The sequence below is a fragment of the Gopherus evgoodei genome, chromosome 3 (assembly GCF_007399415.2).
Source record: "Gopherus evgoodei ecotype Sinaloan lineage chromosome 3, rGopEvg1_v1.p, whole genome shotgun sequence".
NCBI classification, from domain to species: Eukaryota; Metazoa; Chordata; order Testudines; family Testudinidae; genus Gopherus; species Gopherus evgoodei.
In genome coordinates, this window is record NC_044324.1 from 39890095 (window position 1) to 39916446 (window position 26352).

At 40.5% G+C, this 26352-nt stretch overlaps 1 protein-coding gene across 3 annotated transcripts in view; it reads right to left on the reverse strand.

The window, feature by feature from the left end:
• Positions 1-230: 230 nt before the first annotated feature.
• The window catches only part of TAF1B (TATA-box binding protein associated factor, RNA polymerase I subunit B), a 67230-nt gene continuing 41108 nt past the window's right edge, over positions 231-26352 (reverse strand). For all 3 annotated transcript variants that reach the window (XM_030555446.1, XM_030555447.1, XM_030555448.1), the window contains 7 exons: positions 19506-19653; positions 16152-16329; positions 15692-15738; positions 7955-8045; positions 7389-7459; positions 6155-6380; positions 231-1636 (listed from right to left, as the gene is read on the reverse strand). In XM_030555446.1, coding sequence (XP_030411306.1) covers positions 1471-1636; positions 6155-6380; positions 7389-7459; positions 7955-8045; positions 15692-15738; positions 16152-16329; positions 19506-19653 — 927 coding nt within the window. In that variant the 3' untranslated portion in view covers positions 231-1470. The remainder of the gene's footprint in view (positions 1637-6154; positions 6381-7388; positions 7460-7954; positions 8046-15691; positions 15739-16151; positions 16330-19505; positions 19654-26352) is intronic.

The following is a 26352-nucleotide window of genomic DNA, read 5'->3' on the forward strand; positions in this document are numbered from 1 at the left end:
TACCATGCCACCCTTACTTCTGTGCTGCTGCCTTCAGAGCTGGGAAGCTAGAGTGGTAGTTGCTGACTGAGGGCCCAGCTCTGCAGGCAGCAGGGAAGAAGGGAATATATACCATACCATATCATTCCAACCTTACTTTTGTGCTGCTGCTGGCGGCAGCTCTGCTTTCAGAGCTGGGATCCCAGCCAGCAGCCGCCGCCACTCTCCAGCTGCCCAGCTCTGAAGGTAGCGTCACCGCCGGCAGCAGCGCAGAAGTAAAGGTAGCAGTACTGCAATGCCTCCCCTACAATAACCTTGCGAACCTCCCACAACTCCTGTTTGTGTCAGGACCCTTACAACACCATAACATTTACAGTTTTTAAAATCCTATGATTGTGAAATTGACCAAAATGGACCATGAATTTGGTAGGGCCCTAGCTATGATGGGGTGTTGGCATCCAGCTTTCTCTCCACCTCGTCTGTTCTGGCTGCCATAGTTGAGCAACTTACTCAGTGCATGAAGAATAAAGCTAGGACTTGGACACCTATTAGATGGCTGAAGCTCACCACATGATCAGGTGACAAGTGGAATAATTTAATTATGATCACTGTCAGTAAGCCTTGCAGAAGAAAAATGGAGAGAAATCCAGCACGTGGAACCCAGGAAAGGGAGGTAGGAGTTCCAAGTGTTAAAGGGGAAGCACAGAAGAACCATGAGACTAGAGTGGGAGAAGGATATAAAATAATAGCTAGGTAAGAAGCCTGGGCATAACAAAGGGTGAGGAGGAGAATAGGAAGAGAAGAAGTGTAAAGAGGCCAAGAGAGAAAATTGCAAGGTTCCTTCCAATCAGTCTGATGTTTCAGAATAGTGAGCTGCAACCCAAATGTCAGATCACCACAATAAAACCCTGTGTTAAACACCTCTTTTCTCACAGTTGTTCTTGAGCAGTTTTTTTATTTCAAATGTGAACAAATAGTTCTTTTTAGAAATAGGTAACATTTGCTCTCGTACAAGTTAAAAAAACCCAACAAGATACAGACTACTTTGAAATGCAAACCCTTCAGTAAAATGAACAATTAATATAATCTAGAGGACTATTTGCTGCACTTTTGCACTCAAGACACACACTAGTATGTATGACAAAAAACTACTATAATAACTTATAATAAACTTTCCATTACCTTTAATACAAGTGGATGTAAACTTTAGTAAGCAGTTGCTTCAGTAACTCTTCCCTTATGTAGTTTCCCACTGTTCTTTGTAACGTAGGTACACAGAAACCACGAGTTGGCAGTGAGACCAGCAGTGGCAGATCCACCCATACAGCATCATGCTGAGATCAGTGGAGCTTTATGCAGGTGTAAGGGTTTGGATGCATGGACCCAGTTGCAGGACTGGGGCCATAGTTCTTAAAGTTTTCATTTACCATCTGGTAGTTCTGCGATCTTTAGGACTTGCCATTTTCTTGGATATGAATGTTTTGTTTTGCGTTACTTTCTGTGGCGTTTTGTTTTAAACAGTTTGTGTTCTATTAAACACACCTCTTCATGGATGAGAGAGGCTGGTACCCTTAGGAGGAAGGAGAACAGGTTTAACACAAACTGGTAGCTCTGGGGAAAGTCTGATTCTTTATAGTGTGTCAGTTGCCCACATATCCTACAAAAAAAAAACAAACAAACAAAAAATCACAAATTTATCTTGTTGACATTCAACCATATTCAAGTTTTCCTCTAATTTGAGTGTTTTTTATTATATCATAAGTACCATTGTTGATCTATGGCTCCAATCTATGGACTCCCTCAGAGTCTCAATGGAGTATTTCTTTGCAAGACTGGGGCCACAAACAGATTAGGCTAGGTCTTAGATCTAAAGACAGGTAAGAATGGTGTACTGTCCATGTTTCCCAAAACCAGGTACACATTGGTCTTAACTAAACCCCTGTATTTTCCATGATTCTGCCCTACAGATTGAGACAATTTGGCTGTCAAATCTAAGTTGTCACTTAAGAAAATCATTCCTCTGTCCTCCCACCTCCCCTGCTTATGAGGAGCAAAACCTTTTAAATTTGAACAGAATGTATCAGGTGCGGTCATGTTTTCCAGAGTCTGCAGACTGCCTGGAACAATAGCTTCAAGGGGTGTGACTTGCTATTATTCATCATAACTGATGTAATTCTGAGCCTACTGATGACAATTAACTATTTCACTACTATTCATTTTTAGCAGAAACATTCAGCTAGTGCACTTATTCCATTGGCCACAGCTGGGGTGGTTACTATAGAGAGTACTGGACCAAACTTTCTGCTGTCAAATTATTGCTGAAGTGGAGAACTGTGTTTCAGCCTCAAAAAAAGTCAAATCATCCCTGTCCACACTGATTGGACCTTTACTGTACATTGCAGTTTACCTTTAAATACATTTTCCTTAAATACTTCTTCCTGGAATCAATATTTTACAATAGCTTACTGCTATATGTATGGTTACTTAAAACAAATCTCCACTGATATTTTTAGCACTTATTTTTGTTTTTAGGAAGTATTAGCCTCTTGTGTTTGAAATAGCAATAGTTTTAAAATCAGGTTTACATGGCGTTTGAATTTTGGGAGGTTGGTACTTTATTAAAATTAATTTTATAGTGGTGCACAATTTTACTGTAATTCAGTGTTCAAGAATAAAAATATATTTGTAAGGGAGCAACATATAAAGGACTAGAAAAGGTTGACAGTGACGATCTAAAAAAAAATCCAAATTTGCATTTAGGAACTTGTAAGAGATCAAACCATTACATTTATGCACATCAATGGAGCTGAAAGAAAGATACTCAGGCATTTTTTTTATGTGGCTAACTACTGAAAACACAATGGCTGATGAGGTAACACTTCTTTTCAAAAAGTGTTCTGCTATCTCCAAATATATTTTGTCAACCAAAATTAATGATCTGATACAAACAGGTTAAAGTGGCATTGCAGGGCACCTATTTGATTTTAACAGGAGTGAGGGTTTTCATACAGACATCCAATACATAGAATTTGCATTTTCTTCCTCAAAGAATAGCTAAAAGGAGCTAAGACTTCTGGACCTTGTGCTTTTTAAATTCCCAGACAAAAAATTACATTAAAATGAAGCGTACGTATAAATAAAAATAGAGTAAAATTCATTAAAAGGATATTATAATTATCTTAAAAACTGTGTGTTATAAACACAAAAAACTCACAGTTAAGGTAAGCTTTAAAAGTCCAAACATTTTAATATATGGAAATTCAAGGCAACCTTAACTATGCTCTGTAGTGAGGCCCTGAAATAGCTATATGCATAAAGCATTTCAGTGGTCTCAGATCAACTGATTTTTAAAGAAACATTTTTGGGGTTTGTTTTTAGCTCTATGGCATCTCTATTGCACAATATCTCATAGCTGAGGGAATGAATGCTCTTTCCACATTTTCAAAAGATTAACCAAGTGGTCATATTTGTAACTACATTAACTACTTGCACTATAGATGATACAATGGGAAATCTAAAGGATAAGAATTTAAACTCAATTCCTGATTTCTGAGGGCTATGACTATTTGCATTTCACATTATGTTCTAATGTACTACATATGTAAATACATGCTTAAATACAAAATTTGCATGGAGAGAGACTGTTCATGCAAACATACATAAAAAACCACTTATCCAATGTGTATCAGATTTATTCATATGAGTAAAGAGGATTCTTCTCTCACCCTCTGTTAAAAAGTTTCTTGTTCAAACAAGAGAATGAACCTACAGACCAAAAGCTCTTGTGATATGATACTATGTTTACATTATTCCAACCCACTTCTGTCTTGGTCAATACATAACAGGCAAAGTGAAAAGGAAAAAAGGTAGATGAATAATAAGCAAGTACACTGAAAAAGCAACAAAGTGTGCACACTTTAGACTCAGTCATTTTCAAAAACAGAATATTAAATAAAGTAAACTTAAAATAACAGTTGGTATTGTAGTGTTTGTTTTCTTAAATATGATATTTTATAGTAAATATAATCTTAAGGCTTGGGTATACAATGTATTGGCATGAAATGCAATGAGACTGAATTCAAATATTTCAATCTTCCTTCTCACAAAGGACAACAAAAACCCATTATTGCAGGTGAATCCAAGATGATCTTCACCCCCACCTAATCCACTGACTAAACAGGAGCTGGGTTTGTTTTTCATGGCATGACCTAGTGGCAGAACAGTAAACTGGCCTTAGGCCAGGCCACCTTGTCTTAAAAAAAAAAATAATCAGGATTTTGGAGGCTAGATAGAAACACCATTTGAGATGTAAATTCCTCTTCCTGCCCCACAAGAGGTAAATGCTATTGAACTCTTACCTTCTCCTGAGTAGTCTTCTGCAGTCAGATGAAAGTTGGCTCTCTTTTAATCCACTTAATGTGTGCCATGTTAATTTTATATTTTTCTAGTTTCTTAATCAAAATATTTTGTGGCACTAAATCAAATGCCTTACAGAAGTCTAAGTCTATTACAACAACACTGTTACCTTTATCAACCATATTGTAATCCCATCAAAAAAAAATCACGTTAGTTTGACAGCATCAATTGCATACAACAGTATGACTTTTCCAACCCAACACTAATATATATATACACATTAGGGCTGTCAAGTGATTAAAAAAAGTAATCGCGATTAAACGCGCAATTAAAAACATTAATCGTGATTAATTGCATTGTTAAATAATAATGGAATACCATTTATTTAAATATTTTTGGATGTTTTCTACATTTTCAAATATATTGATTTCAATTACAATACAGAATACAATGTGTATAGCGCTCACTTTATTACAAATATTTGCACTGTAAAAATAAATTGTATTTTTCAATTCACCTCATACAAGTACTGTAGTGCAATCTCTTTGTCATGAAAGTTGAACTTACAAATGTAGAATTATTTGAAAAAATTATATGAAAAAGATAACTGCATTGAAAAATAAAACAATGTAAAACTTTAGAGCCTACAAGTCCACTCTGTCTGAGCAATTGGCTGAAGTAGGACTAACAAACTTGGTTACAATTTGCATGAGATAATGCTGCCCATTTCATGTTTACAATGTTATCTGAAAGTGAGAACAGGTGTTTGCATAGCACTGTTGTAGCCGGCATCACAAAATATTTACGTGCCAGATACGCTAAAGATTTGTATGTCCCTTCAACTTCAACCACCATTCCAGAGGATGTGTCCATGCTGATGATTTTCATCATCTGAGTCATAGGCTACCAGCTGAAGGTTGATTTTCTTTTTTGTTGGTATGGGTTCTGTAGTTTCTGCATCTGAGTGTCGCTCTTTTAAGACTTCTGAAAGCATGCTCCACACCTTGTCCCTCAGATTTTGGAAGGCACTTCTGATTCTTAGACTTTGGGTGGAATGCTGTAGCTATTTTTAGAAATCTCACATTGGTATCTTCTTTGCATTTTGTCACATCTGCTATGAAAGTGTTCTTAAAATAAATGTGCTGGGTCATCATCCAAGACTGCTATAACATGAAATATATGGCAGAATGCGGGTAAAACAGAGCCAAAGACATACAGTTCTCCCCCAAGGAGTTCAGTCACAAATTTAATTAACGCATTATTTTTTAACAAGCATCAGCATGGAAGCATGTCCTCTGGAATGGTGGATGAAGCATGAAGGGCCATACTAATGTTTTTCGAGAGCAGTTATGTAACAAAAAAAAAATCTACATTTGTAAATTGAACTTTCATAATAAAGAGATGGCACTATAATACTTGTATGAGGTCAACTGAAAAATACTATTTCTTTTATCATTTTTACAGTGCAAATATTTGTAATAAAAATAATAATATAAAGTCAGCACTACCCACTTTGTATTCTGTGTTGTAACAGAAATCAATATATTTGAAAATGGAGAAAAATATCCAAAAATATTTCATAAATTTAAATTGGTTCTCTCTCAACAGTGCAATTAATTTTTTAATCACGATTAATTTTTTGCACGTATAAAAAACAGCTTAGCATAGTTAAGTCACTAGTCAATGCACAGTCTCAGTCAAGAGCTCTTACACTAAATATCTTGTTTAATAAAAATAAAATACCTTACAAAAATTTAATTTTAAGGAGAAACTTTTTCATGAACATTCAGCGCATTTCCAACAAGAGTCAGATACTTACTTCTCATTACATAGTTTAACTGAACACAGCCAATACTTGGTGTTCATGGTTGTAAGTGAATTGCCTTTTTCTTGCAAAATTCCCTCTAGGATATGCCCATGAAAACAATTACCATCTGTGTTTTCTTCAGCCCAATTTAACTGGAAACTTGAAGGGCTTTGCTTTTCAGCAACTTGCATTGAACCAGATAGTGTGCCAAACTGTCTTTGTAAGTTCACTACCATTTCTGTACAAAGAGAAACAAAAACCTAAGCCACAATGTATCATCACATTTTCCCACAGAGTTTACCTTTCTACACAGAATATTAAAATCCTGTTTTAAAAAGGTAATTTGAATTTGTGTTTTTTCCTACCTCTGCATGATATATAGAGAAAGCCTGAAAATGTTTAGTTTTCTTCTTCTTCTTCCTTTTTACATTTGAAATTCAAGTCAGTCTATTCTAAAAACCTCTATGGTGACTGGAACTATTATTAAAGTTATGACCCCACGTGAATAAAGAGACTAAAAGTTATAGAGGACCTGAGAGAAGTAATTTTAAATCAGATTGTTCAGAGGTCTTTTTAAAAAACACATTTAACTCCATTTTCTAATGAACATTTTAAAGAAAGGATGTTTTAAGAATTCAAACACCATTACCTCTCCAGTTATGCTATCAGAGCCCCCAATACACATGCTCAGACTCCCAAGAGGTACTCCAGCAAAACAAGTGAAGACCAAACAGACTTTCCCAATATCTTTACAATAAAAATCCAGTAAAAAGAAAGCTTAAAAAATACAGGCTGCCTTTATGCATAATAAAATAGCATAAAAAGGGCAAAAGTTCAATTACTAAAAAATCCACTTCAAGTCTCTTGTAATATAAACCAGGACTTCGGAGCAGAGCCTGGAGCTAGAGCATGAAGCAGCTCCAGAGCAGTGGAGCTGCAGGTTTTTGCCTGGAGCTGGAGTGGAACTGGAGCTGGAGCACAGCTCCAAAGCCTTAATATAAACTATGTATTCTGGTACTGAAGAGTCTTGTGGCATCTTATAGACTAACAGACGTTTAGTCTATCAGGTGTCACAAGACTCTTCGCTGCTTTCATAGATCCAGACTAACACGGCTACCCCTCTGATACTATTCTGGTACTCTCATTCTAAATCCCTTTGATAAACAAAAACTTGAACAGGAAAAAAAGACAAGAAAAAATTAGAATTGTTTTGCTCACATTGTTGGCTAAAGAAAATTACACTCACGTCTTTTCTTAAGAACTACAGATTTTTCCTTGGATGAGTAGAATAGTGGTTTTTCACATTTCCACAGACACCTATCAGTGAAAGAAATACAACCTGGTGAAAAAATAAAAACCAGCACAACCATATCCAAACAAACAAGAAAAGGCATTCATTTCTCAAGATTGTTATTACAAGTATCCAATATTTTAGGAATAACCTCAAGTTAGTAGGTGCACAGTACCATTCCTCCCCACCATGCATAAGAGAAGTCTCTCTTCAAACTGGTGGAGCGGGGGGGTAGAAGTAGTGCTCTTCATCAATTTTTCATCATTTATTGTAATCGGTTTTGATAGCTTTAGTAATTCAGGTCACTGGTCACAGAGAGTTTCCATTTAATTAATGTCAGGCCAAAGTTCTAAGTGTGATGGGAGAAAGAGCATGAGGATTTATTAATTTGCTTTACTCCTCCAAGCTCATGTGACAGAAATAAGGATGAAATCCTGGCTCCACTGATGTTACTGAGGCCAGGATTTCACTCAAGATGATTAACCTCAAAAAACGTGATGTATTGAACAGCAGCAGCATACCTGGCTCTTTCTTCATCTAATTTCTTCTGTTCCACATCCACAGACTTCTTTATAACCTTGTACCACTTTTTGAAATCAAACCACAGGCAGCCTGAAGTAAAATCCAAAATTTAGTTTTAGGAAAAGTGATAGAGCACAATAAAATATAGAATGTTAGAAAGGTAGCAGCAGTTAGACCTTTAGCTTTCTTTTTTTAACAAGTAGATTGCATATCCTAGACTCTAGATTCCTTAAAAAATAAACGGTACAAAGCAGCAGGCAGTGAAGAATCCTATAGGATACCATCAGGGATGTGGAGGAGCCAAATAAGTGAGAGTGAATTATGTGTCTTTAGCTCAGCTCATATAAACACCTTACACTTCTTTGTTTTCACTCTTTGGCCCTTACCCTGCTGCTAAGAATAGCAGGAGTTAATAAGGCATTTTCCCCTGTAAGCTCCATGATTCAGCCTCAGAGAGGTAGTTTGACTTAGAATTAACCCTCTCTCTCTCTCGAAAATAAACCTTTCACACCTTTGCAACATGAATTGGCCTCCATACATATGGAATGTGAACTGTTCAAAGGAATGATGAAGTTTGACAAGTCAAGATTTTTTTAAAGTATTAATGGGATTCTGAAAAGTTTGATCAGCTCCCAAAACAATGAAAAATAGCCTTTCCTGCTAGGCATCCTGCAAACAAAATGCCAATCATATTCCTCCTGTCCGTCCAAAACTCCAGTGTCATATCATCCTTCCATATTTATGATTAAATAGAATAATGAAACATATAGAACAAAAAAAACCCGAAAACCTCTGTTCTATGATTTGAGAGTAAGTACCTCTCAATTTATGACTGAACTGTACCACATATGCATTTAAGCAACATACCTAGCACCTACTGTCCCATGACAAGAAGTGTAAGTATGACTTTAGTAAATAAACATTGTACAATAATTATAAGAATTCCAAACAGAACCAAGGTGTGGAGTATATTTAAAATAAAATATGCTTAAATAACTAATTTTTGAACATACAAGGTATTGTTTACTCCAAAAAGCAGTGATGTGCATATTCCAAGAACAAAATATACATGATATAGCCAAAACTTTGAGTTGTAATCAAAGAATGCAAGAGCAGAAATAAAAGACGGTTACTCACCTTTGTAACTGTTGTTCTTCGAGATGTGTTGCTCATATCCATTCCAGTTAGGTGTGCGCGCGCCACGTGCACGTTTGTCAGAAGACTTTTTACCCTAGCAACACTCGGTGGGTCAGCTGGGTGCCCCCTGGAGCGGCGCCGCTATGGCACCGAATATACCCCTGCGACCCAGCCACCCCTCAGTTCCTTCTTGCCGGCTACTCCGACAGTGGGGAAGGAGGGTGGGTTTGGAATGGATATGAGCAACACATCTCGAAGAACAACAGTTACAAAGGTGAGTAACCGTCTTTTCTTCTTCGAGTGATTGCTCATATCCATTCCAGTTAGGTGATTCCCAAGCATTACCTAGGTGGTGGGGTCGGAGCGAGACGTGGTAGAACACAAAACTGCTGAGCCAAAGGCTGCATCATCTCTAGACTGTTGAACCAGAGCATAATGCGAAGCAAAGGTGTGGACCGAGGACCAGGTAGCTGCGTGACATATTTCCTGGATTGGTACATGAGCCAGGAAGGCAGCCGATGAAGCCTGAGCCCTAGTAGAATGCGCGGTGAGATGGCCCAAGGGAACATGAGCCAAGTCATAGCAAGTGCGGATGCACACTGTCACCCAAGAGGAGATTGTCTGGGAGGAGACAGGTAGACCCTTCATTCAGTCTGCCACTGCGATGAAGAGTTGGGGCAATTTACGAAAGGGCTTTGTCCGTTCAATATAAAATGCGAGCGCCCTACGGACATCTAGAGAGTGCAACTGTTGTTCCCATCGAGATGAGTGTGGCTTCGGAAAGAAGACTGGAAGGAAGATGTCCTGATTAGTATGGAAGGCCGATACCACTTTAGGAAGGAACGCTGGGTGTGGTCGCAACTGCACTTTGTCCTTGTGAAAGACAGTATACGGTGGGTCCACTGTGAGCACTCGAAGCTCGGAGACTTGCCTGGCTGATGTAATGGCTATGAGGAAAACTGTCTTCCAGGACAGATATAGCAGCGAGCAAGTTGCCAACGGCTCGAATGGTGGAGACATAAGTCTGTTTAAGAGTAGGTTGAGGTCCCAGGTAGGGGCAGGGCGGCGTACTTGGGGGCATAGGCATTCCAGGCCCTTGAGAAATCTAGTAACTATAGGGTGCAAGAATACGGAGTGGCCACTCTCCCCTGGGGGGAAGGTAGGGATGGCCGCCAAGTGCACCCTCAATGAGGATACCGCCAGGCCCTGATGTTTAAGAGACCAGAGGTAGTCCAAGATGGTAGGGATCGCGACCTCAGTGGGAGTAGCAAAGAGTCCTGTGGCACCTTATAGACTAACAGACGTTTTGGATCATGAGCTTTCATGGGTGAATACCCACTTCATCAGATGCATGTCAGTGGGAGTAACATTCTGCGTTCCGCACCAGCAGGAGAAACGCTTCCACTTGGCCAGATACGTTGACCAAGTGGAAGGCTTCCTGCTACCCAGGAGTACTTGTTGTACCGAAGCAGCGCAATGCAACTCTGACTGGTTTAGCCACGCAGTAGCCACGCCGTGAGGTGAAGGGCCTGCAGGTCTGGGTGGCGAAGACTGCCATGGTCCTGCGTTATGAGGTCTGAGTGGAGTGGCAGGGTAATTGGGTTGGCTATCGACAGGTCTAGCAGCGTGCTGTACCACTGTTGTCTGGGCCACGCTGGAGCGATCATGATTAGGTGCATTCTGTCCCTGTGGAGTTTTAGCAGGACCTTGTGAACCAGCAAGAATGGTGGGAAGGCATAGAGCAGTCGGTTCTTCCACGGCATTAGGAATGCATCTGAGATCAACCCTGGTGAAAGACCCTGGAAGGAGCAGAACATCTGGCATTTCCTGTTCGCACGGGAGGCAAAAGGTCTATGTGGGGAAATCCCCACTTCTGGAAGACCTAATGAATAACATTCAGGCATATCGACCACTCGTGGCACAGGAAGGACGTGCTCAGTTGATCCGCTAGAGTGTTCCGAACCCCTGGGAGAAAGGATGCTATCAGGTCTATCGAGTGGGCTATGCAGAAGTCCCAGAGTCGGATAGTCTCCTGACAAAGGGAGGAAGATCAAGTCCCTCCCTGTTTGTTTATGTAATACACGGCCGTTGTGTTGTCTTTAAACACTGAGACGCAACGGCCTTGTAGATGTTGCTGGAACGCCTGACATGCCAGGTGGACTGCTTTCAGTTCTCGGACATTTATGTGTAGCACCAGTTCCTGAGATGACCAGAGGCCTTGTGTACGAAGGTGTCCGAAGTGGGCACCCCAGCCGATAGATGACACGTCTGTTGTCAGGGACATTGAGGGTTGAGGTGGATGGAACGGCAGCCCTGCACATACCAGGGAGGGAGTCAGTCACCAGTCTAGGGAGCCTAGAATGCTTGGGGGAGTGGTGACTATTGTGTCTAATGGGTCCCTGCCCGGGCGGTATACCGAGTTGAGCCAAGTTTGGAGAGGACGGAGGCGGAGTCTGGCGTATTTGGTCACGAATGTGCCGGCAGCCATGTGACCTAGGAGACCGAGACAAGTGCGAGCCGAGGTCGTCGGGAATTTCTGCAGACCTCGGATGATTGTTGCCATAGCCTGAAAGCACTGCTGTGGTAAGGAGGCCTTGGCTAGATTGGAGTCCAGGGTAGCTCCTATGAAGTCTAACCTCTGCATGGGAACCAGAGTGGATTTATCCATATTGATCATCAGGCCTAGACGTGTGAATAGGTCCCTGACGATGCCCATATGCTGGGTGACTTGTGTCTCGGAGGTTCCTCAGATTAGCCAATCGTCCAGAAACAGGAATACGTGTATCCAACGTTGGCGGAGATATGCAGCGACTACGGCCATACACTTTGTAAATACCCTTGGGGCCGTAGAAAGGCCAAAGGGCAGGACCGTAAACTGGAAGTGCTGATGGTCGGCTATGAAGGGAAGGTACCTCCTGTGCGGAGGAAAGATGGCGATGTGAAAGTACGCGTCCTTCATATCGAGGGCAACATACCAATCTCCAGGATCCAAGGACAGGATAATGGTCCCCAGGGACACCATGTGGAACTTCAACTTTATCATAAACTTATTGAGTCCTCGCAGGTCTAGCATAGGTCTGAGACCTCCCTTTGACTTGGGGATTAGGAAATAACGGGAATAAAAACCCTTGCCCTTTTCGTCCTTTGGTACCTCCTCTATCGCTTCCATGGCGAGGAGCGTCTGCACCTCTTGCAAGAGGAATTGCTCATGAGAGGGGTCCCTGAAGAGGGACAGGGTTGGAGGGTGGGATGGTGGGATTGAAACAAATTGGAGGTAGCATCCATATTTCACCGTGCGGAGGACCCAGAGATCTGAGGTTAACTGGGACCACGCCAGAAGGAAGTAGGAGAGATGGTTGGAGAAGGGAGGAAAAGGATCCTGGTCTGTAACTGGTATGCCATCCTCGGGTGCACCTTCAAAAGTTGGACTTGGGTCCCACTGGTGGTTTTGAGGGACCTTGGTTTTGGCCCCCTTGGGGTCCTGACTGGCATCTACGCCCACCTCGTCCGCGCCGCCTGCCCAAGTCTTGTCTGTGTCTAGGCACAAAGTATGGGCGGTGAGGCTGGGGATGGAAAGGCCTGCGTTGAGTCACCAGCGTATGCATGCCTAGAGAATGCATTATGACCCTATTGTCCTTCAGGCTTTGCAGTCTAGGGTCAGTCTTTTCTGAAAAAAGACATCTGCCATCAAATGGCAAGTCCTGGATGGAATACTGCAGCTCCAGGATGAGGCTGGAAACCTGCAGCCATGAGATGCGTCTCATGGCAACGCCTGAGGCCAGAGTCCTGGCTGCTGAATCAGCTGCATCTAGCGAGGCCTGGAGGGAAGTTCTGGCCACATTTTTCCCTCCCTCCCTCCCTCCAAGAAGGCAGCGAACTCTTGGCGGGAGTCTTGAGGGAGTAGCTCTGTAAACCTACCCACCTCTGCCCAAGTTGTAATTATAGCGGCTAAGCAGGGCTTGCAGATTTGTCACCCGGAGCTGTAGGGCGCCTGCCAAATACACTTTTCGGCCAAGCAGGTCCATTCGCCTAGCCTCTTTCGACTTTGGGGCTGGCGCCTGTTGGCCATGGCGCTCCCTCTCATTCATGGATTGAACGACTAGTGAGCAGGGAGGAGGATGGACATGCAAATACTCGTACCCCTAGATGGTACCATGTATTTATGCTCGACTCCCCTGGCCGCAGGAAGGATAGAGGCTGGGGATTGCCATATAGTGTCGGCATTGGCTTGGATGGTCCGGATAAATGGTAGAGCCACTCTGGTGGCGGTATCTGCCGACACAATGCTCACTACCGGGTCCTCTACCTCTGGGACCTCCTCCACCTAGAGGTTCATATTGAGTGCTACCCTCCTGAGGAGGTCCTGATGAGCTCTCAGGTCGATTGGAGGAGGGCCCGAGGAGGATGTTCCTGCCACCGTCTCATCTGGAGAAGAGGAAGAGGAGATGCCGGGGACGAGCGGGTCCTGTGTGGCCTCTTGCTCTTGGGTCACCTCCTGCTCCAGTGGGACCGGGAGACCGGTGGGTGGACAGGTGCTTCCTCTGTACCAGCCGGAGGGGGGCGGCTAGCTGTAGCCTCTGGCACTCGGTGCTCTGATGGGGCAGAGCGAGACAGAACTACTGGAGCACCTTAAGCCTGGTGGTATGTCCAAGGTGTCCAGAAGGACCATTGATGTGGGCCATGGTCCTGGGTCTGGGCCTCCTGAAAGACTCCGGTGGGCACATCCGAATCACGGTCCAGAGCATAGGAGCTGTCCGCGTGGGACAACACTGAAGTGTGTCTGGATGGCCATGGAGGAGCGAAGAAGCCCTGGGCAGAGTTTCTATCCCTGGCGGACCTTGCTCTACTCAGCACTGGAGACCAGTACCGGGAAGCATACTGGTACCGGGACCGAGATCGGGACCTGCAACCGGAGCGGTGCCGGGAGGTTGACCGAGATCTCGAGGCTCGACGTCAAGAGCGGCTATGGGAGTCACAGTGCCTGGAGCGGTGTCGGGAGCCGAACAGTGCCGAGAGCAGCGTGCTGGTGAAAGGGATGCCAACCGGTGCCACGACTGTGAGCAGTATCGGCAGCGGGAGCGCCATCTGGACCTGTAATGTCTGTGGGACCGCGATCTTGAACGGTGCCGGTCCGCTGTGCCGACAGAAGGTGGTCTTATCAAGGCCGGCTTGCCTATAGACTGAATTACCCGCACCAGTGGTGCCAGGGGTAGAGGCAGCATCAGCTCTGTCATGGCAATCAGATCCCTCGCCGTTGAGAATGTCTCCGGCGTGGTTGGCATAGTGAGCTCTGCCGCAGCACATGCCGGGGAGCTAACAGGTACCGGACTCAATGGCCCTTGTGGGACCGGAATCAACGGTGCTGACATTGTCGGTGCCGCAGCAGGTGTTGGTGCCAGGCGATCCAACATAGACGAGCTCTCTGGCTGCGGTGCAGGCAGCACAGAAGCAGCAGGAGTCTTAGTCTCTCTCGACCTCGGGGAGAGGGAGCGGCGTGCAGCCAACTTCAGTGCCGGCAATGGCCGGTGCTGAGATGCCTTGGTAGTACCGGCGTGGTCCGGTGCCGAGGAAGCGCTTCTGCCCTCCGATTGACCAGCGCTCGGTGCCAAAGGTGGAGGGGTGAGAGCCGCCTCCATGAGGAGCTGTTTAAGTCTGAAGTCCCGCTCCTTTTTTGTTTGTTGCATTAAAGCCTTGCAAATGTGGCACTTAGCTGTCAGGTGCAATTCTCCGAGGCACTTCAGACAGGAGTCGTGTGGATCTCCTGTCGGCATTGGCTTGCGACAGGCCGAGCACGGTTTGAAACCCGGTGAAGCGGGCATGGTCCCCGGCACCGCGTGTGGGGAAGGGGCTAATCCCCGAACCCCTCTGAACTATATTACACTAACTATGCTATAAACAGATAAATTAAGTATAACTATATAAAAAGTTTACAACTATGTACACAATAATGAACGAGAGAACTATGAGTAGCTAGGGAAGTGGAGGTCAGCTAAGCCGCGCTCCACAGTTCCAACGACCGACACGGATGTTAAGAAGGAATTGAGGGGTGGCTGGGTCGGCAGGGGTATATATCCGGTGCCAAAGCGGCACCACTCCAGGGGGCACCCAGCCGACCCACCGAGTGTTGCTAGGGTAAAAAGTCTTCCGACGAACGTGCACGCAGCGCGCGCACACCTAACTGGAATGGATATGAGCAATCACTCGAAGAAGAACAGAAGCTATTAAAACTTCAAATGTTTTTCAGAAAAGAGAGAAGAAAGTTTGCATTTTGTCTTAAGTGGAAATGTTTTAAATTTTTATCTAGTCTAGCCCAACATTACAAGTTAACATTTAAATTTTAGTTAACAGTTACTACTACAAATGTACATGCTAATCTAACAACTCTGCAAATGGGCTTCTAGATTTTTAAATTTACCCCAAAGGAGTAATTGATGCATCATTAAAAAAAAACAAAAACAAAAAAAAACACAAAACCAACCCCAAAAAGCACCAAACCCCACCTTCTTAGGGTCAATAAATCCATGCCCTACACTTAGTTTAATTACAAAATTTCATTTTAAAAATTATATTAGATTCTTTTCACTGATATATTAAAGTACCTTCTTTGTTCTTTTGATTTCTTTTTCCAGCAAAGTTTGCATATAACCTGAAAATATATATATATACACACACATTTATTAGATGGATTGTTTTTTGGAATCATACTTTCCACTTCTGAAACTTTCAAAAAAATGTTTTTTAAAACAAACCCACTGACACCAAAAATTCCACCCATTTAATCCTTAATTTTATCTTTAAAACAATCAGATTTGGTTATCAATGTATGTGAACTGAGATGTGAGGTATTGCTTACTTTTAAACTAAAATTATTAGTTAGTGAAAGGTACAGTAGCATTAAATAATAGATCATGAGTTATAGCAAGAAACTGACATTGCCTATTATTGAATCTGCTTTCCATTCTTTGGCACTGAGTTAATGGCTTAAAAAAAGTTTTAGTGCAACATGTTAGAAAATTTGGGCCCTTCTGACATGAAAGTTTGCTCATAAATCAGACTTACCATTCATACTGATCATCTAGTATAAATAGTAATTTGAGCACCACTATAATGATGGCTACAGCAAGAACATCATATTTTACTTTCCTTGCTGATTTATTCACAGGATCAAGTGTCAGAAAGTCTGCTTCTCCAAAATTGATCTTTTTTACCACTCTGCAAGTCCAATTGTGCAATTCATCTAATTAAGAAAAGGTAAAATATTGTTAAATAAGCTGTACAGACATGCTAAAAATGCCAGTTTCTAACACCTTAAAAATACACAGATTTTTCAAAATACAACTTTTACCACTATTAACTAAATAAACCCTCAGAACACTCCTGTGAGGTAGGCAAGTATGATTTAAAATATATACTATGAAATAGGGAAGAAAAATTACACTTTGAATAAAAAACTTGGACCCTTTGGATGGAATAATGATGTTGCTAGGCTACCCTGGTCATACCCTAATTATGGTAGATCTTAAATATGTATTGTACAACCTGTAACTTGCAGGATCAGGTTCTAACTTTACTACTTCAAGTAGTCCTGTAGCTTTAAATAGGACTAATCTAGGTAATAAAATTAAATGTGTAAGTGATTGCAGAAACAAGGCCTGAAGTGACACAGTTTAAAGTTTACAATGCTAATCTTAACTACTCTCTGTTTAAACCACAAAAGGAAAAAAATTCAGAGACTTCAATATTATTTCAACAGCAGTTGTATTGCATGTGAACAGTCCAATATTACTGTATACTTATTTTCACTGGTGCAAAATACCTACATTTCTTACCTTTCCAGTTTAGCAAGAAACTCAGGAACTGATTACACCATCAGATTCCAAAAAGATTACCAATATCTTGCTATATTCTGACTGCGTGCAACATTAGTTCAGCTATGCTTTCTATTCCCACAGCAGCTATTGCTTGTAAGGAGCTAAATTATTACAAGACCTGATCTTGATTTTCCAGTTATCACCGTCATACATAACACTAAACACACAACAGAGAATATGCATCAAACCACTGTAATCCCTGAAAATAAAATGTTACCAACAATAGCATCTCTTACACAAAGTTTCAATATGTTTAAATAGTGAATAATAAAAGAAAAAGTGACTTCTCATAATATCCTCTTGGGACAGTGTGGAATTATCGATTCACTATAGCCTAAATTACATAGTATATTCCTAGCCACCTTTTTTTTTAGGTTTTTTAAAGTTTTTTATTAAGGCAAAGTTACAATAAAATGTTAACATACTACAGCATATATTACTTATTCAGGATCAGATTAATAGTCAAAGAACCTGGCTAAAGCTTCCGGATTCCACATTGGAAAGCCCGCCCTCCTCTGAGAAATCTAGAAATGGCAACCAAATTTTAAATACCTATCCTCTTTCTGGTGATTCTCCTGGTACAAAAGCTTTTCCATTACAAGGACAGTCCATATTTTACTAAACCACAATTGCAAAGAAGGAAAGGTCAGTAACGTGCAACACAAAGTCTAGCTGCTAACAATAAAAATATATTTTGTCGTTTTGTTTAAAATGTAGATCCTTTCCTGGAGCAATAAGTAAGAAGATCAGGGGATCTCTAAGAAGTTGGTATTCTGTCATAGGATCAATGTCTTTAATAATTTCCTTCCCAAACAGTCTAATTCCTGGACACAATCACATGTGCAAGTATTTTCCCCTTTCCCTGCAACTTCTCCAACAGAGCACTTTCCTAGTAACAAATACAGGATGGATCTTAATTGGAGTCAAATGACACCTACACAGTAATTTATACAAATTTTCTTTATGAGCTACACAAATTGAAGATGAATATCCCCTTTCCCTTACAGAGGGACAGTCATCCAGATCAATTTCTTTGTCCAAATCCCTCTCCTGTCCTGTTACTCCTTTTTCAGATAGTCACAAAAAAAATGTTATGTTAAGTTTTATTGTGGATTCCATTTGTTGTTCCTTTGTAACTATTCTTCTTTTATAATTTAAAAAGATCTGACAACTTTGAATTTCTTTGTAGTAAGTCTGAAAACTGCAGACCTACAGACCATCCTCAATTCACTTAGTTGATATTTCAAGATTTCAAAATAATATGATGTTACATATGGTGTAATGCTACACAGGCACAGAATGATTAAAAGATGGACTGTCCAGTCTGGAATTTTAGCCCTAAATGTGAGGTTTCCTCTTTTTACACATTCAAATGTGACCTTAAATAAGAACTGTAAGTTCACACAGTGAGAAGGATTGTTGTATACTCATAAAATATCTGATATGCATGAAAAAATAAATTACCATTTCTAAACTATTTTGGTGAAAACAACCGTCTTGACTAACTGGGACATTTGAGATACCCGCAGCATGGAAGCCCAAAATGTATAGCATATATACTAGTTTCTATAGTCATTTGTTAGACAATCTTGAATGTTTACTGTTTAAACAAAAAACATGGAATGTTTACACAGCACTAATTCTGATGTTAACTCAGAAATCAAGCAAGTCAGAAACTGGTTTACAGTCCCTGACACTGTGACCCCAGAGAACTAGAATCACAAGGTACTTTTCATTTCAGTTTGTAAATACTGAGAAATCTCCAGCTGAGCTTCAGATAGTTGTATAGAGAAAAATGGGATTATTTCTTTTAATTTCTGTGATTAGATTTTTATATATTTTAATATAACTTCAACTGAAAACTTACTGAAATTAGTTACAGCTTGCATAGAAAATAAGAGTCTCAAAAGCCACTTTTAAAAATGAATACTAGCTATTCAAATGTATGTCAAAACATGTTTACATGGAGATTAAAACAACAGAAGCAACTGCAATATGAACTCCCTAAAAACAGAGTTTAAACTGGAAATCATGAAGTGTTCCCTAACTACACTAGCAATCAAGAACAACCTTATAAAAAATAATGTACAACAGCTCTCATGAAATTAAAATGAGTACCACACACAGGGCTTGAGCCTGCAAAGTGCTCTCCTCCAACCTATCAAAGTACTTAAACACATGCTTAACTTTAAGAATGTGAAGAGTCCTAAGGATGATTGGCAGGACTATTTACATGCTTAAAGTAAGCACATTGTTAAGCACTTTGCTGGGTCGGGGTCTGGGTGCTCAGAACCTTGCAGGATCAAGCATATAATACTTCAATGTTCAGACAACTTATTAAATTACTTCTGCAGTAATTATCTTTGGGGTTCCATATCTAAATGTTAAGAAACTTAGAAGGAAGAGGGGAAGCACTGTCACAACAGTATGATAAGGCTAGTATGAGACTAATTCATCAGTTCCTTTGCTAGAGAGCCTTAGCAGATCTATAGAATGCAAAGATCAAGGTTTAATTAGATGGTAAGTTTTAAAGAGTATTTACCAGGTAAGTTGGCTTCCATCAGATATTTAATGCACAAGATGTTTGGATGAAGAAAGCAACTATCAGTTATAGCTGGAAAACAAGGCAAATCTAAAAACGCTGAAAGTTCAGACATCTTGTTATGCACATCTTCATACACAGGCCAAGACTGAAAGATAAAATAGGTTTAAAGTTTCTTCTGTTTTTTTTATTTTACTCCAGCATCTTTAGCTATCCTTTCTTAATTAAAATTCCACATTATTGTTATACAGAAACGTTCATGCCCTTCCTTTAACACCTCTACAAGCTCTGGGATTATGCAGACTGCTCTTTGGAGCTGGAACTTTGTTCATGGCACGTGTTTGTGAGGTAGCAAGCATATTTTTGGGTTCTCAAAAAAAACCCCTAAAGCACGGCAAATGGAGCATGAAATCTCAAAGGTAGAAAGATAAATAACCAAATCTGTAGCTCTGTAACATAACTTCATACAAAAATCCCTTTCAAATTTCCATACTAATTCATAGAAATAATCTTGCAACTGTCTCCTTTCAAATCTATTAACTGCATGAAGAAAGATCTCCAAGCTTTCACTGTAACATTAATTCTAGATAAAAACATTACTTATGGTCAGACTCTTATTTAGTCACAATGAGCTCAACAGGATTACCTGAGGAATAAAGAACATAAAGGGCAGCATTTGACCTCATTCTCATGAGAAACAAGGTTAGTGAGACAATATTTTTTATTGGACCAACTTTTGTTGGTGAAAAAGACAAGTTTTTGAGCTTACATAGAGCTCTTCTTCAGGTCTGGAAAACTTACTCAAGGTACAACAGATTGTTTAGTATAAGTAGTTCACATATATTTCAAGGGACCATTCAAGGTAAAGTGGCCCATTACCATCCCTCCAGTCACAGGGAGACAAGGAAGGAGACAAGGAGGGTTGTTAGTAAATTATAGACTTTTGTAATAAGCCATAAATCCAGTGTCTATTCAATGCATGATTTTTAGCATCTAGCAAAGTTATGAATTTAAGATCCCAGGCTCATCTTTTGAAAAGTGTGCAGGTTTCCTTGGGGAATGAGGACTGATAGGTCAGGTATCGAATGAACACTTTGCGAAAAGTGTTCACCCACAGATGGGGTATTTTTGTCTTTCATCATTTTGCTGTGTGAGTTCATTCAAGAGTGTGGCGATTATGGGTGCAACCACACAGTTGCTATTTGAGCATTTGGTGAACTGGATGAGATACACCTCATGTTACGATAGGCATAGGTCTTGAAAGGTGTGTTCATCATTGTAATAGTGGAGCAAGTTTTGCATCTGTTGTTCTGGCAGGGTCTGGTGCCGCTTTGAGTTGACATGTCCTGGTCTGTAGGGACCTTGCTTTTGATGATGAGTATGAAGAGGTTGGGATGAGGAGGGTGTTTGAAGGCCAGAAGAGGCAGTTCAGGAAAGATTTCTTTCAGGATGGGGGTCTTCATTGAGTATGGATTGTACTTGTTTGATAATACCCCATATGGGTGCCAGTGTGGGGTGACAGGTGACAACTGGAGGTGGGCGATTGGAGAGGGCTTTATTTCTGTGTTGAAGCAGGTTCTCTCAGGTATTTGGGTGACCTGTTCCATGACTTGATCTACTTCTCTGATGGAGCATCCTTGTTTGGTGAAGGTGGTTTTGATTGTGTTATAGCATATATCCTGGACTTCTTCCTCAGAGCATATTCTCTGGATCTGAGTGTCTTGCTGTAGATAACCGATTTCTTTGTGTGTTTGGAATGGTTATGGTAGGTATGGTGATCAATGGATTTCTTGCATATATTTTTCTCTAGGGTTCCATTGTTGAAGCTGCTCATGGTGTCCAGGAAGTTAGTGCTGGTGTGGGAGTGTTTCAGAGAGAGTTTAATGGACAGGTGGTGGTTGATAAAGTTGTGATGAAAATCTAGGAAGGAGCTGAAGTCGTCTGTCCAGTGGATGAAAATATCTCGGATGTATCTCAGGTGCACCATTGGTTTCCTGGTGCATTTGCCCAGCAATTCTTCAAGGTAGCCCATAAAGAGGTTGGCATTTTGGAGCGCCATCCTAGTACCCATGGTTGTTTACATTTGGACAAAATGTGTTTTGTTGAATGTAAAATTGTTAAGGGTGAGAATGAAATGGATGAATTTGGCGATGTGTCTGGGGTGGATATCTGAGGGTTGTCCATTGTCTTGTAAATATTAGAGGCAGGCAGCTAAGCCATCATTGGAGGGGTGATCGTGTACAGAGAAGTGACCTCCATGGTAGCAAAGATGATGTTCTGAGGAAGGTTGTTAATATTGTGAAGTTTGTGGAGGAAGTTAGTTGGAAGAAGCTGACCCTTTGTGTGATGAGTGGTTTGAGGATGGTTTCTATGAGTCCCAATATTCCTTCAGTAGGAGTGTCATGGCCAGATATTATTAGTTCCCTTGTTTGTGTATCTTGGGAAGCATATAGCTGTTCGTGGAGGATGAGTATGTAGAGTCTCTCGGAGTTGTTTGGGGAAGGATTTGATAAGATTCTTAAATTCCTGGGTAAATTGTTGTGTGAGGTCTTCTTTGAGTTCTTTATAGTAGGTGGACTGAATAGTGACACTGGATTTATGGCTTATTACAACAATCTATAACCCACTAAAACCCCCTCCCCTACCTGCAGCTGCTTCTCCTCCCTCTTTCTTTCCTCTGCTACTTAATGCTTTGGCCCCATTTCACCAAAGTAGTAAAGCACGTGCTTATGTGTATTCATATTTAGGAAAATATTTAAGCACATACATCACTATAGTGTCAATTTTAAGCACATGCTTAATTCAGTGCAGGCTTTACTACCAATAACAACCAAAATTCAATAGTCTCTTTTTGTTCTATTATGTGATGTTTAACTCTTTTAATATAGGCAATTCAACTGTCATTCACACTTAGTTTTGAATGATTGTGAACAATATTTCCATTTTTAAAAGGTACCTCAAGCCTGCAATTAATTAAGAATGTGTTTAAGTTTAAACATGTGAATAGTTCTATGAAGTCACTTTAAGTTACAGGAGTAACTTTTATAACTGTTTTCTAGATCTTTACTTTTCTAAACAAACAGTGATGAAAAGTAATCTACTCGCCTGTTAGACTTATCCTGAGTAAGAAGAAATACATGTGTTACCAGAATACTAAAAAAATCAAGGTTTACAGTCCCCTCCAGTCATTCTACGAAGCAATTCATCAGCTTTACAACAGAATCATCACTGAAGAAAATTTAAACAGTTAGGATTTCAAGTTTGAAATTATACACATTCTTTGATATCCCACTGATTTTGGAATTTATGAATACATTTCTTAGTGCCCTGAAAGAGCACACTGGAAAATCCACAGATAATGCAAATAGATATATATAGTACAAAAAAACAACACACTTAGATATAGTGGAGATGGAACTTTCCCATGAGAATAAGAAACGCAAATACTGATCTGCCTAAATATCAATCAGGCCCTGTGTTAAAGATTAAAAGTGAGGTACATAAGGAATTCATAGCAGCTTAAATGCATCATTTCTAAGTCACTAAACAAACATCACCACTGTTATTTAAACATTCACGGTACTTCACAAAAGATTATAAATAGTTTTTGTTCAATTTTTTCAAACCAAATTCAAGGTTTAATTTTATGATAAGATGGTAAAAATAAGCTAAGTGATGTAAAATACTACTCCTGCAAATAGTTCAAAAGGATACTAATAACCTAGAAGTGTGGATTCTTTTTAAGGATGTTTTTGAGTATAAATAGACAGGAGTGCTCTCCCCAGGTATGTGTTCACAATGGATTTAACAGAATTGGGACATACAATACACTGGGAGGAGTACACAAATTCATGACAGGACCTCTCCAACCAAACCCTTCTCTTGATTCCTCCTTCCTCCTGTGGTTTAAACCCCAACAGCCTGTTTACATTTACTGTAACACTGAAGTAGTTTTCCTTTTACAAAGGGATAGGTAATTACAATGCTAGATTGAGTGACTTATGCATTGCCAAAAGAACATAGTAGTGATTCTGTTTTCTTGATGTCTGTAAATACCAAAGTTAAAGTTAAACAACACACACAATAATTTTCTATCAGGAACATAGTTGAGGGTGACAATGGCTGTAGAGAGCCCTATCATTCAGAAAGCACTGAAACATCTTAATCACAACAAACATTTTACACAGTTTAATGTCAAAAGAGCTATTAGTTTTTGCAGTGAAGTCCCCATGTGAAAATGTTCACTCCTACTTCTGCAGAGTCTACCACACAAAGAATGTATTCATATTACAGCAGTAGTGGGGAAGGGGGTATTTCATTCAGTTTATAAAATACATTCCCATATCTGGGTACACATACATTCACTGTAGACAAACTTATAGCAAACGTCAAACTGCCCTGCCTCAAAACTCATCCCCTTCCACCCATCTACTTGTGTGTCCCTTCCCAGAAAAAGCCCGAGAGAACAAGTCATCTTGAAAGTCAGCCAAGACAGGCTTCAATTAACCATCAAGGGAAGCACGTTTTGGAGTCATGGCCCTCTCAACTGAGAATGCCCTGACACCAGCACCTCATGATTAAATTCAGGGAAGGAGTGGTTGGAGATGTTAGATCATATGCCTCAGATTACCAAAGTATAATTTTTTTTTTGTTACCCAATCCCAAAGTTTCTCTTCACATTACATATTTTCAGCTGTGTTTTTGCTAAATATTTACAAGGGCTCCCCTATCCATCTCTTTCCGGAATTACTGTGCTTTTGTTTACTGTTCCCAGTCATTGGGAGTCCCCCAGACAGTTTGCAACTCTCAGCTACAAGTTCATGACGGCATTTTACAATTTCAAGGATCAAAGACAGAAGAACCATTATAATACGTATGACGACCAGCTAGTAGTCTTCTCATACTTTTGGCAAACTGGAGTTTATTGAAGACCGATGTGGGAGATTCAGTGACTTGTCTGTATGTCGATGCAACTACTATTGGGCAGCTTTTGGTCTTTGAAAGGTCCTTTATCTCTTGTGCCCACATATTATAAAACAAGATACTCTGAATCTAGAAGGTAATGGAATTTGATACTATACGAGAATATCTACTATACTTTTATCCCTCACTGTTTAATTTAACTCACAAGGCAGACTATTTTGTAGGAAAATTAGCACCTAGAATATGGTATCCAGAGTGCAACTTGTTGAGTTGTTTCAGTTAGCTAATTCTTTTATCATTCAGAGCTCTCTGGGAGAATTTTTTTCCTGTAATAGAAGAGGAGGACAAACTAGTTTCCACAAAGTAGATGATCCAAATTGTTAATATGAATAATCAGGGCATAGAAACAGGTAATTGTTTTGGGTGAGCCCAGATTGCATCCTCTCATGCTTGTTATGACAGTATCAGAATGTTGCTGATCAACATGTAAAAAATTGAGAACCTATTGGCTAACTTTTCAGATGCATTTTCTGCCTGCTTCTGTTAGACTGAGGGTTTGCAAACTTTTTATTACCATGGATCACATCTCAATAGAAAAAGTCAATGGACCATTTCTCCTCTTATTTGTGATCACATAACATGCCTGTAGAGATTTTTGCATGTATTTGTCTTCAACTTTAATGTGATAAGGATCTATCCTCCTTGAATTTGCTATGCAGTCTCCTTTGCTGTTGATATAATTTCCTCTTCTTCTGTTTTATTCCTCTCTCTCCGAACATTTTTGAACTGCTTATTCCTTTTCCTTCCATGCTTCGCTTCCACTTGGCCCCTTCATTCTTGGGCATGCAGTCTAGATATCAGGATTTCTTCTTCCCATGCGCCTCTGGGCACATTGACTAGTTGCCTTGTTCTCTGCTCCTCTGAACATCCCCCTACTGATAGCGATCAGCAGCTGCAGCCGCTGAAAGGGTCTCCTTTTTCCATCTCCTCTTTAGCAGTGGACCCGGTAGAGGCCAATCCTGCCTCCTATTTTCCAGCTACTTTTACATGTGTCCAGATGCCTCTTTGAAATGATGAGGTTCAATATTTGGGGGACTATCTGAAAAGACTCTCACCTATCTGAAGCAGCCTATGACCTGCCACCTCTTCCCAGACTACAGTTTGGAAAAATATGCTAGGCTGACAAGGACCACTGACTAGGATATTGATTATTCCAATATGAAGGTTTAGCAGAAGATCAAGCTATGATTTGGAGGACAGGGGGATTTAAAAAGAAATTATAACTACCCCCAAAAGTTGGTGCAACACATATATTATTTATAAAGAAATATAAACACAAAACACAGTAAGCTATTTATTGTAAAAGAGCTAGTAAATCAAGTCTGTAAACTAGAATAACCTGCATGCATCTAATAATCTGAAATGTGGTGCAGTGAGGAGCCATAGCTGCTGGGTGATGCAGAAGTGCTAATATAGCCACTAGCTGATTTCATAACAGAGCTGACACTGGTTCCAATAACTGTGCCAGGTGTGAAATTTACAACCAAACTGATATTTGAAATGGAATGAGAATGAGCTGGTGACTCAGTACTTTGTATTAGACAGATGTTCTTGGTGAGACTGTCGGCTTAAAAATTCCTACATTAAAATGGAATTTCCTTATTTGCTTTGTGTTTCTCTCAGATCAGTCACTCTCTCATCCTTCTCTATCCATTTGTCAGCCTCTCAATCATCTGAACATTCTTCCATGCAGCCTCCACTGTGGTTCTATCTCCTTGAGATCATCCACAAGACCCTTACTTTCCCCATTTTAAGTACATCTTAAAAACCCACTTCTGCCAATGCTATCTATAGTGAGTTTTGTTGATTTGTATAGGACATTTTTCCTGTTCCCCTAAACTCTATCCACCTGCCAGACTGCGAG